Source organism: Syngnathus scovelli, chromosome 9 (genome assembly GCF_024217435.2).
Source record: "Syngnathus scovelli strain Florida chromosome 9, RoL_Ssco_1.2, whole genome shotgun sequence".
In the NCBI taxonomy this organism is placed as follows: Eukaryota; Metazoa; Chordata; class Actinopteri; order Syngnathiformes; family Syngnathidae; genus Syngnathus; species Syngnathus scovelli.
The window spans coordinates 10,319,023-10,332,436 of record NC_090855.1 but is presented as its reverse complement, the minus strand read 5'-3'; the positions used below and the strand labels follow the sequence as shown (position 1 = coordinate 10,332,436).

At 40.2% G+C, this 13,414-nt stretch overlaps 1 protein-coding gene across 1 annotated transcript in view; it reads left to right on the top strand.

Moving 5' to 3' along the window:
- The window catches only part of znf407 (zinc finger protein 407), a 113,473-nt gene that overhangs the window by 78,635 nt on the left and 21,424 nt on the right, over positions 1-13,414 (top strand). The window contains exon 9 of the mRNA XM_049729504.2: positions 302-480. Within this exon, the coding sequence (XP_049585461.1) occupies positions 302-480 (179 nt within the window). The remainder of the gene's footprint in view (positions 1-301; positions 481-13,414) is intronic.

The window sequence follows — 13,414 nt, the reverse complement described above, 5'->3', positions numbered from 1 at the left end:
AACTGTCTCGCACTGTGTGGGGTTTAATCTCTCATTTTTAGAAGTGGTCTACTGTTGGACACTACGGTTGCTTTATCCACACACACTAACCTTTTTTGTATTATTTAAGCTACAGTGGCCAGGGAAATCTTCCTTGACAAGCTCACCATCGTGTTTGTGGTCAGATTGAGAAAATAGAGTATCTGCAACACCTCCAAACATTGTTTAAAGAGGCCTTTAGGCGACTTCCATTGTTCAGTGTGTGTGGTGGGCCTTAAATATTATTTTTTTATTTGCCTTCTCCAACTTCTACTCTTGCCAGATCCAACTGTGCTGAAAACATTCGAAAGCACATCCTCCATACGGGAAAACATGAGGGGGTGAAGATGTACAACTGTCCAAAATGTGACTATGGCACCAACTCTCCGACAGAGTTCCGCAACCACCTAAAGGAAAGCCACCCCGATATTGAGAATCCAGACCTTGCTTACCTCCATGCAGGTATGTCATATTTATGTTATTGCCTATCAAAACACAACACATTTAATACACAAATACATATTTTATGTCAGCTTCATACACCAATCTATGTTACACACTGACTGTCCTCCACCATTATTTTTTTTAACTTTCAAGGAATAGATTCTATAATCAATGTTTTTTAATGGGTTTTGTATGAATCCAACTAAAGACATCTGAGGTAATTAAGGTCAACCAAACCAAGCTCTTTGACAATTGTAGAGGTTAGATCTTCTCATCTCACTGAATGTTCTTTTTGTCTGGAGATCAAGTCTTGCTATTCACAGTCACAAAGACACTGCTCTCAAAGATTGCTGGTCTAGTCTTTGCTGTCAGTCACTCAGACCACAGAGACAGATGAAATCATGATCTTCCTCGGTTGGGTTCTTTGGATCCCATTGGTCTTCATTTGTCCTTGGAGGGCCACCAAATCCAATTGACAGAGTGCTTGTCCTTCATAGGAACAGAGGAGGTAGCCTTTATCCTGTTATCCTTCTGACCTCTTCAAACTGTAGCACTACAATGCATTTTTTTTGCGGCATTGTTCTTCATTTCTTATTGAAACTAAACAGGGGCGATATTGCCCTTGTGTTGTTTCTGATTTTTTTTCCCCAAACAGTTATGAAGTTATAATAATTTTTCAGATGCAAGGACTGTACGTGTTCTTTCTTAAAACTCTAGCTGAACCTAAATCGTTTCCTCTCACCTTGCACCCAGTGCTTCCTGAAAACCTTTCACCCCATAATTTCCCTCACCTCTGTTTCACTGCTTATATGGATGACTTTGCTGCAAAGACTCTTTTGCTTTTTATTAGATTTTTGTTCCCTTTCATTTTTAATTGTCATTTATAAGAAAACACAATACTTATTCCAAAATCCTGTTGAGGAAATTTCAAGGTCATATTTATGGGCATCATGCTATGACCACAATTCATTCTAACCATATAAAGCACTGTAAACATATAGTTCATGGTCAGGGTTGCAGATTGAAGGTCGACTCCTGTATGGAACATGTATCCTGTGAAGGAACAATATTATTCTCCTCTTTTATTCAATTTTCACATGACAAATACAAAATATTACACAGTAAACAAGCAAACATGGTTTCACTTGTGTTGACTATAAATTATGATGATCATCTTAAGCGATGTGATGATCTTGCCTCTGTCAAATGGCATGGTAATATATCATTGCATAAGTGGAAAAAAAAGTGTTTCCCACATGAATGCATTCAAGCTATAGGTGGTTGGTAGGAGGTTGGAATCACCGAAATTGCGCTTGTGATCTTTCCGGCTTTCAAAAAAAAGGTGAGATGGTCACCCCCCCCCTAAAAAACTGTTTCATCTAAGTAGGCAGAACAAGACCAAAAGAAAGAGACAGAAGAAAAAAGATTAAGAAGGTGGATGTTGAATTAACCTGCATGGGATTGCTCTCTGTCAGAGTGGCACCAGGGCCAGCAGCGAGAGGCAAATCATCTGTGATGGCCCTTCTTGCTTTTTCCCCTTTGAACGACACAGATCAAACGCACCCTACTCACAATTCCTTGCAGCCCCATCGCATCAGATTGATTGACACCCAAATATCTTGGCTGCTGCTCTGTCTTCCCAAATAATTCTCTTCACCCACGTCTCTCTCCATCTTCCCCTTCTTTATTCAGTGTTGCAACTTGAATTAAAACCATTCTCAGGGATGAAAGCAGAGGGATTTTCCAAATGAAAGAGAGAAGGGAATTAGACTCTGCAAGTAATGCTTGGGAATGATGATTGGAATTTGAGAAGAAAATGAGGAAAAGGGAGGGTTTGGTGTAATCAAATGGTAATGGCAATTGTCTTTCTTTTGCGATCTGCAGTCAGATATGCCAGACAAATTCAATACGCTCTGCACAGGACAGTATGTCAGGATGAGCTGCAGTTTTGCTACACACTTGGGTCGAGTTAATTAAAACAAAACATGGCTTTTATGCAGTTGCTGGCTTCCCCCAAATTGTCAATTTATTTTCTGTACCTCAGTAATATGTGTATTTCCTGTCTTTTAAATACGGGAAACCACAGCAAATCACGGCTCACATTGTGAATGTCACATGATGAAATTTAGAAAACAGGTGAGCCATGATTTGCATGTTACATCACTACTCAGAGTGCATTATGACAAACTACAATGGCGCGACAGATATGCAAATGAAGTTTCAACAAAATAAATAACTACAATGGACACTTTACTGTTGATGTTTTGAGTGATATATTGGGATAATTATATGTCACTGACCAGTCGATGAAGACCGACAGAGGGATAGAGACAGAGACAGCTTTCATGAGCCTTTACATTAAAAAAAATACTGAATTGCATGAGCTATATATCATTAATCTTCTAGAAAATATTTAGTGACATAATGGCATATAAATAATTTAAATGATACACATCTATTTACTCACGTCACAAAAATATTATTTTTTTTTTTACAAGAAGCCTGGAAATCATGGTCTGGGAAAAATAAGGAATTTTAAAATGAAAATGTGTAGATATTGTGTAGAATTATTTACCAATATTTTCTGGATGACGAGAAAGGCGAAAAGGTAGTGAGTCACACAACATTGAGAAAGGCATCGTGCACGTACATGCATCGCCGAAGCCGTCATTTATCCAATGACTGATCCACTTAAATGGTGATAGCAGCTGCTGTGATAAACTACATACAATCTGTACTATATCTCATCCAAATGCTTTACATACATACTGCACTTTATTCCCATCAAGTCACAGTATATCACTTTTAGCTAACTACTTCAGAAGGTCGACATTCATAGTAAGACAAATAAACATACAAACATCTTGACTGCATCTATATGAAACGTTTGGTTGATTACTGTAACATGTTATCTATAGACGTCATATGCCTACATCCACCTAATGGCTGTCTTGAAACAAAATATTAACTGTTGTCAAAACTTAGACTCGGCGTCATTTCTTCGACCACTGACAGCAACACCTCTTTTGTGTGCAGGAATACTTTGAGCAACACTAGTGTGTGCGGTTTAATATCTGTGTATTATACATAAGCTGAAACAGTCAAACACACATGAGGTCCTTTTCTGTGAGTGATGTATGGAAGGAATACTCGAGTGCAGCACTGTTCCTCCATGGGATAGTGACTAAAACCAGGCAGGCAGGCCGTCGTTCTATAAATCCTAATCCATTATTCAATCCACCTTCTCCCTCAATTCAGACACACACTACTTACCCAGATACATCTGAGCTGTCCAAGGCGAGAGATATACAGACGGGGGGGAGTGCTGACCAAATGAAAGAATTGGACTAGAACTTTTGGAGAGCATATTGAGACAAGACTGCAGCTTTTTAGTTTCAGCCAAATCTTGACCTTTACTGAGCCAACACAACCCTTTGTCTCGATGTCTTACCTCATCTACACCCTCTTTGGCTCAAGTGTTCTTTTTATGAACTCTGACGTGACCTTTGCCCTCGGTTACTGTACCAAGCACCCTTTGTCTTCTTCATTTGCCTCTCGTCGTCTGTTTGGTGACTCCAGACACAGCAGAAGCATCGCTAATTACCAGCAGGCTCAACTTTTCCAACTAAACAACCAATTATCAGCGCTTAAGCTAAAGCCGAGTCCCATGTTTTCTGATACAGAGGCCTATTAAGGACCCTTATTTCTCCCCCAGCATAATTGAATCCCCTGGCTGCTAATCAGTGGGCTATTTTAAGGCAATGTGCAGTTGGTAATCAGAGGTCCTGCCTATTAGACTATCAGATCCCAATTAAGTGCCCTCTTATTTCCAACATAACAAGTCGCTACTGCCACTGGTGTTATTGTAGTTCTCTTTTTAGCGGCCAGTTTCTGTTTAGAGTGCAGAAATAAAAGGGCAAAGGTTAATTTCAGTGTTAACAGCGTTTCGGGTTTTTCTTTTGTTCCCTTTTTTTCCCCACACACATAATGAGGAACTACTGAAACGAGGGGTGGTGTAGATACAAAGCTCTCAATCGTTGCGTTGACGTGGCTCACTGCTTTGTTTATTCCTGTTTTCTACACAAAATAGTCTTTTACAGTACAAGCTGTATCAAAGGAGTTTAGTCCATTTCTTTCGAGATTAAATTTTATGGTCTGCTTCCATTTGCAGAGTAAGTTTAATGTCAACATAAATCTGTGCTGTGCCTGAAACACTGATTTCATGATGAAACTGATGGATGTAATTCAAGTGCCTCTGTAACATCGGGGAGTGCTCAACCTAATCTATTGCAAATGTTTTTTCAACCACTTTTATTTAGGTTTAATGAGTGCACATATCACAAACCTCTCATTAGCAAATAGATAGGCACTGAAGCTGCTAAACTACAAATGCAAACATCTATCTCCTGCTGCCTCATGGGCCTCTCTGGCAAAATTGGATGCGTCTTATTGCAGATTTTAGATTTGAGAAGAAAAAAAAGTTTGGAATTAAACGCTTTCCGCAACAGGACCTGTTTTGTCTTTTAGGACGTACTGAACATATCCCTGCTTTTGTCTTGGTCGCATCTTGGTGACTGCTAAAGTTGAGTGGGGCCAGTGTGAAAGAGGCCCACAGAGAGTAGCTTTTGAATTTATATGAGAATTCAGAATGTGTACGTGTGTGTACATGCGCACGTGCATGCGTGTCCGTGTGTTACAAAAAGAAAGTGTGCACGTCTTAAAGTCTGTGTGTTTAGTGTCGGTGTCGACTCCCCACAGCCTAATTAAAGGGCAAGAGAAGCCACTCACAGAGAGTTTAAATCTAAAAGGGTAAATTAGCACTCAAAAGGGGTGTGGCAAATTCAAATTCCACGCAGGCCATGAAATCTCTTTTGGCACCTTTGGTAAAAAGGCAAAAAAAAGGAACAAGGAGGATGAAAAAAGGGGAAATGTCTTAATGAGATCTCAAAGCATATTGTCTTTTTTTTTTTTTATATGAGATGAATGGGCTCTTACAAAATGACACCTCACAGTTTCACTGCAATATAGTTAGTCAATATCGGTGCGTCACTGGCAATCCTGGGTGTGGGCCGAAAGTCGTTCATTTATTTATTTATTTATTTATTTATTTATTTATTTATTTATTTATTTAAAGTGTTCGTCGTATTTGCTCTTTATTTTTCTGTATCCTGACTTCTTCCTAAAATTAGTTAGTTTCCTAAAGTGTTTGATCCAATAGACTGACTAAGCTGTTGAGTCCTCTTTTATTAATTACCATTTGGAAGTAGGCCACAATTTTCACAAAGTAGCATATGGCTCTGCATATGAGCTTTGTATTTTTTGCTTTTATGTGGCTTTTTGTAGCTCTTTTTTTTTTCTGGGAAGAAGTTAGCAATCCAAGAAGTACAATCACAAAAAGCAGAGTCACGTTCTAATCAGAAAAAAATTGTTAGTGTTTCAGTGTCATGATGGTTGGAAGATGATCACTCTTTCCCATATAAGGCCTCTGTTGTTCCGTTGTGCCTATCCAGTTTAAAGTATTTTTTTTTATGATTTTTTTATGAAATGTTACCTTTTATTTGGATCTTCTAAGAAAGTTGCCCCTCAATTGTGTTTTGATAAGTACTGGTTATAATAAATTAGGAGTTTGCATTACAGTTGCTTTTGATTGCTTCCTCCCAAGTAAGATACATAAGAAAATACAGCAAAGCCTCAAAATTAAAATTCTTCTCATGTTTTCACCCAACCAACATAACTTAAATGTCACACAAAAAACGTGTTCTTTAAAGGCTCGCCATCATGTGTGGTGTTAACGTGAGGCAACGGCAAAGTGATTCACTTATTTTTACAAACATGTCGCCGGTTTCATCATTTCCTGTTTATGTGCTGGGCAGTGGCTTTCAACGTCCATCCATAATGTCTGTTGTCTGACTGTTGTATTGTTGCCTTTTTGGTGTTTTATCTCCTCCATTTCATTGCTCTCAAGCGTGATGTTGGAGTATGCGAACATCTCCGTACGTTTCCCTAGAGTGAGACGGTTAATAGAGATTTTCGGTATGCAATACACAGCCTGCACGGATACAAAAACAGACACCGAATTTCATTTACGACCTCATAGATCTTTGCCCAAGGACTAAGTGTGTACGTATGTTTGTGCATATTGGAGATTTCATGGGAACATGGAGTCGCATATGTCACTCTACTACATTCATTCCTGGAAAATAGATCTTAGTTCTGTCAAATCTCAACCTGCGGGCATAAGAGACCTTAACGGATTTCTCTCTCAGTGAAGCACACAAACAAAACCTTTCCCTTACTCACACACATACAAGCGGGTCTCAAACTCACCCTTCTGGACTCACAGTGAAGAATACAGATTCAGGTCCCCCTGTAGATAGTGATCAGCCTGGCTGTGGCTTCAGAAATGTTATCTTCACCCGGCTGCTGAATTGATAATACTCACCCGTATGCATTTTATTACAGAGGCCCAGTTTGTAAAAAGGTAATCATTTACTGTTGCTACTATCTACCCTAAGCCATACATCTTCTGTCCTCACAGGACAAAGTTATGCCGCTGCTTCTCACTTTTTTAAAACTGTGTTTTACTTTTCATTGCTTTTATAAAATAACAGCTACTTTAAAGGTTTTCACCTTCCGCTTTACGGTAAATGGTATGGGTTGTCACTTGTTTTGCGCTTTTCTATCCTTTGTACTCAAAGCCCTTCACGCTGCTTCTTCATTCACATACTGATGACAAACCAACGAGAGCAACTGAACAATTTGGTGTCTAGCTCAAAGACACTTTGACATCGTCGCAACGGTTGGGAATCAAACCTCATTCCCTGGGTTGGGAGTTGACCACTCTACTTTTGAGCCACCCCAGCGTTATACCTATAGAAAGCATCAATAATGTATTTTTCTGGGGCATTTATACATGGCCACAGTATTTGTGTGTATAGATGGGACATAAGGGCTAAAAATGACAGTGAGTGAAGGGCTAATCCGTTTGGGTGTATTCAATACCAGGCCCCCCAATTTCAATTATCATATTTATTCATTCTGTCCTGCTTAATGCTGTCTCTCTTCCTCACACTTGCTCTCTCACAGATCCTTCTTCTGTACATTAATATATTTTTCCCTCCATTGCTCTCTTCTCTGGTGACATGTAAGCCTGCCAGTCAAATTGATTGACAGAACTCAAGTGGCCCACGGTAAAGTGTCTCGTTTTTTCTTTTCATTTTTTCTTCTTGGTCAGACACTGTAATGGGGTCTTATCAGGAAACCCAATTTATTGTTTGGTTTGTTTTTTTGTTTTTCTCCGCGCCAAAGCGAGTTGCCACTCAAAGTGATTGACAGCTCTCAGCCTTGCAGACTGTAGAGCTGGGATTTCCTTTAAGTTGTCATGTTTATTTTTGCTTTTTTAAGATCGCACATGTGCTTGTATATTAGCTGCTGTTTTGTTTTGGTCTGACCTTGGCAGTGATTTCAGCTGACAGATGGCAATCTGTAGTCTGCTCAGCACGTTGCAGGTTACATTTAGCTTAGTGAACATCTTTGTTTAGGCATGGGTTTTATCCAAAGAATCAGTATTGAAATCAATTAAATTTGGCCTGAACTCACAAGGGGAGGGGGGAGGGGGGGTTATTTCTATAGTATAGTTGTTTTGTATGCAACATATTTCTTTTGTTGTAGATGTGTGAAACTAAATTTATATTTTCATTTTTATCTGGGTGCGTCTTTCCTTCCTGCATGAGTTAAACGTCAATGTGTGCGTTTTTATTTGATATGCATTTCAAAGCACATCTCTGTGTGTCATCTTGTGTGTGTGTGTTTTTTGTAAATGTCCTTTCCTGTGTATGCATGTAATGCTTGTTTATGTCTATCAGCTCCCATGTGTAAGCGATTGTGTGTGTACGACCTCAGAATACCGAGGCTTATCGTGGCAGTGTTCCACATTATTGATAGCGAGCAAAGATATCGACAGGCCAAGCACAAGGCAGCTTCCAGCAACGCCGGCAAATGGGATGGGGCTTTGATATGACATATTGTGCGTCTCAGCACAAGCCATAAATAATTCTGACACGTTTTTGTATGCATGGAAAAGTCCTTGATTCAGCCTCCCATAAAAATAAACTTCTATTATGGAAGGTATTTGTCAAGTGGGTGCGTGATGGATGGCGCGGCGTTTACCCTGTGGCAGGACGATGGGTTATGGATGCCCGCCGCCCCTTGCTGGGGGAGGAGTTGTACCTAGCAACACTGACACCAGAGTAATTACTTACCTCCTCACCACCGCAACACTGAGAGGAGGGAGTGGAAGTGGGTTGAGGGCATAGTGGTCTGTGTCTAGGTGTATCTATTGGGCCGGATAGCAGTTCTATACAAACACCCCAACCACCCTCTGGAACCACACACCCACCCCTACCCAACCACAATTTCCTGCAACACCCAATGCACAAACCCAAGGCTACAAGGGACGTTTTAGTATAAATCAATTGCGATGGGTAGACATAGACATATGTTTTGATTTTGTATCATTTTTGTATCTATGTCATCAGACATGACATAATTTACATTCCCTCTGACTCTCCAGCCATGGTTTAGCTCCAGTGAGTTGTCCTCGAGAAAGAGATTGAACCCCACCACTCACATTTGTAACTGTACTTTTTAGCAATGATAAATAACGTAGATTCAAGAGCGGTAGTGTGGTGGGTACATGCTGCTTCCTTTCATGCTGAAAGTGCGGGTTCAATGCCCGATCAGAATCAGTCGTTAGATGTAGGTAGCAGTCCAGAAAGTGCATCAATGACCGAAATACAGAAAATCACTATGGTCCTCTGGCTCACCACAGTCTTTCTTACAGCGACCTGACGCCTTGAAAAACGCATCGTCCCTCAGGACCTGTACCATATTCGTATGTTCCCCTGCCGAAAAATGGGTTTGAAAGCCTTCCAGATCACCCTTGCTATGTGCACTCACGCATGTGCGTGTGAATGTACCCCACAAGTTTTGCTGCTTATCTTTTGTAGTGATTGGCCATCTGTACTTTCAAGCTGAGCGTGTAATCACTGGACTAATGTCAGATGTCTTTACATCCGTTGTAAAACCGATGTCCCGCGCTTTGTGTCGTAACAAAGTTGTACTGTTCTGGTAAAACACATTTCTGCAAAGTTGTGTCGGCTTGGAATAAAGTAAAAGTTAAAAAAATCACACTCGTGATGGTGATGAGTGATGGCCGTGCCACATCATGTAACAGAGGCTTTGCGCTAGCTTTTAAACGTGACGGCCTCTTGTTGTCAGTCCAGATTTGTTGATATTGGTCTGATCTTTTTTTTTTTTTTTTCACCAAAACCAGTCTGATAGATTTGCACAGATATCAGTATCTATCATTCACTCCTACTTATCATTCACTCCTACTATTTTACATTCAGGAATGTTTGCAATGCCCCAAGAAAGATAAGTAGAAGAAAAAAAACAAGTACTAAATATATAAAACATTATTCATTACCAAATGAGTTGAACTTACGTACCAGTTCAGGGTGAGGTCTGTCTCTCGCACATAGTGAGCTGGGATGGGCTCCTGCACCCACGGCGACCCTGAACAGAATAAGTGGTGTTGAGAATGGATGGATGAGTACTGTCTCATATTTTTTATATATTTATTAATTTTAGAATTTTAGTCTATATTTTCTTTCTGCACCAAAATACTCTAAAAGAAGCACACGGTTTCAGTACTTTAGGAATGGCTGGTGCACGATTCTTAAGTGAACTGGAATACAAATTTTGTGTTTTTGATACCAATGTGTAGTGTCGACAGGATAAAAGAAGTTCATTTACCATTGAAGTTTCTTGAATCGTGCCTTTTTTTTTTTATTAATTAAACGTTACCAATTTAGCAAAAACAGTTAGGTGCCACCTCCACTTTTGTGCAACCCATTTAGTTTTCGTCAAAATGAAAGCTGTGATGATTGACTGGAACTATCACTTTGTGAGATTATACATGTTAGAGAACTAAATCCTAACAAAGGTCTCTGTTTTAATTTGTTTGCATGCATTTGCAATTTTATGCCCATTGCATATACTTATGAATATGTACAGACATTTGTGTTTGCTAATTAGGGCATATGTGCATGTTTGTATGTCAGTCTGTCAGCAAAACAGCCAGATTGAGGGGCCTTGAATGCCGACTGAGGATAAGGAAGGGTAGGCGTTGGGTAAGGAGCGTGTTCTCCACTTACTGCTACACACCTACCCTGCGTGGGTGTGCACGTGGTAGCCTGGGTCATGGTGGGGCACAGCGGCAGCCTGTCAGTGGGAGTGACACCTGTTCACCACTGCTCACCACTTCATCTTTACAGCTGCTCTCGTCCCACTGCCTCAGCCTTTTTCTCACTTCCTTGTTCGCTGCCCTCCTTCGTCCCCTCCTCCCACTAATGCAACACAGAGGCGAGGCTCGTCAGGTGAGGTAGCGGTTAATAAAACAGGTCCGGATGTTCTTTTATGCGAGAAAGGAGTCGGATTCTTGTCAAGACACTGACAACTAACATCAACATGTTGCCTCAGTGTCTACGTTTACAAGGAAAAAAAATCTTGAGTAAAGTAATGTCAGGGTTTAGACATAGGATAGGTTTTCAAGACAATCCGATCATTAGGGACACAGCAACATTCAAGAGTGGAGACTCTCTGTCACTCACTGGATCCACTTTTGACCTAAATTTATTGCATCTCAGCACAAAAATGCAGATTGAGCCAGAAGGTCTTGATAAATGCTTTCTTAGTATGGATTGGGTCTTGGTTAACCTTGTAACCCTCTCTCATGATCTAGAAAGGTGGACTTAAACTGCTGTCGGCTGCTACAGATGGGGGTCAGACAGAGGAACGGTTCTCAGTCAATAAGCTTAGAAGACCATCAGGGACTATCGATTGGAGTGGACAGTGAAGCTAGCGCTGCACTAATTGTTTCTTTACTAGGCTGTGGCAAAGACAACAGACATGGGCTGGAAGTCATGAATCTTACATCTGTTTTGTTGTGAAAGCATCAGGAGTTAATAGCCTTTGATTACCAGATTGCCACGCGTGCATTCGTGCGTGTTTATGTGTGTGTGTGTGTACTTAAGAATATGAAACAATGTGATGTATTCACTGAACAAATGTTTGTACTGTCATTTAGTTATCTCCTGAGTGGTTGGAGGAAGCTTTAGCTCCATAGTCCGCTCAGTTTTGTCTTAAATTTCTGATGCTGCTTTAGCCGTAAAATTCACAAAGCACTGTTGTGTCTCAGGTATGAAAATGACTCAGTTTTAGGAGAAATTTGCCATTTGGAAAACAACCTCCATAAATTGTAGGGCTCCACCAAGAAATTAATTCGGGCAGATTTGAGTGTATTTTGGTATAGATAATCCCTTTACCCTCATGCTAATCATTTGGTTACAATATGTCAAAATAGCTACAAGTTGAACCGGTACTGACTGAACATTAAGTGCCTTGTATGGAACTCTTAGTATTTCTTCCCATCAGGGTCCTATTTGATGAGTTACAGTATTCTTCATGGTTCAGTATGCTGTTTCATGTCCCTTTTTTCTCAATGATACAAATCGGCACTGTGTTCACCTGCACAGGTGCTTCCTTCCCTGTCAGGATTTTTTTATTTTTTCATTTGTTTGTTTTTTGTTTTTCTTTGTTTGTGTCTGTCAGGATTTTTTTTTTTCCATTTGTTTGATTTTTGTGTCTGAAAGGAGGGGGTTCATAGGTCGAGGTCTTAGTGAAGTCATATCTATTCTGACCCCACTGCAGCGGGCATGTGCGCGTGTGCGTATGTGTGTGCGTGTGTGTGTGTGTGTGTGTGTGTGTGTGTGTGTGTGTGTGCCCCCGCGTGTTTACACATGCTGTGTATGTGCATGTGTTTTGTTTACTGCGCACAGCAGCAGAGTTTGTTTGTGACCAACTGTCAGAGCAGCCAGCCAGTTGTGATGAAAGACATTTGGACCTTCCCATCCATTTCACATTTGCTCCAATCAATTATTCAACAGGACACCCAATTAAAAATGAGGGAGAGCGGTCAAGGCCTTGCCCCCCAAAGGCCGCCACTCGACAACTCTTTCTGTGAATAATTGGTGCAATTAATTTAGCATTGAGCAATAGAGTAGTTCTCATTCTCCTCTGTCTTTGTAATTCTATGTCCGAATTTAATGCAAAACCTCTCAACCCCAGCATTCATTACAGACACATAGCAAAAACAGTGTTGTAGTGATGTCACTAGAACATGATCATGAACTATCCTTGAACATGCAGGTGAGGGTGAAGGTTTTTATGCAAATAGCCTTTTCTTGACCGCATGGTAGGATTTTTTGGGAAAGTATGCACTATTTATATGTATTAAGAAAACGGTCACATTAGTATTTATTATTTTTAGCAGAATATACAATTGCTTCAAACTCCAAAGTGATTCTAAATATTGGCAGAGTATGTCTTTCTTTTGAAAATAGTAGTGCGCGTTGTTGGTGGTGTGTCTCACTTTAGGGTTTGAAAACCTCGTTTACACAGAACTCAGCAAAGCAAGAAAACCTGACTCTGCACAATCAGACAGTAAACCTGCATCCTGCAATCAGCTTCTTTCATGATGTCCGTGTAAAGTAGTTGTTGTAAAGCGACCGTTGAGGTCAACGTGAGAGCTCAAAAATAGGCTTTACTTACACTTAAATTCTACCTGTATTATACCATCATCTGGAGGTCCACATAGCCTCTTAAATGAAAAAAACAAAATGAAAAAAAAAAGTAACGCACAACACAGCTGTGCCATTTGAGACTTGGACATTTCGTCAGGAAGAGAAATTTGTCCAGGTCACCCCAACAGTACACATTGCCATACAACAACATTATTTCTTGCTCTTTTTTCCATTATTGGCAATTCTGGTTAATGTGCCATTGCCCTCACAACCTTCTATCAGCTTATGGCACCAATACCATGAAAAAA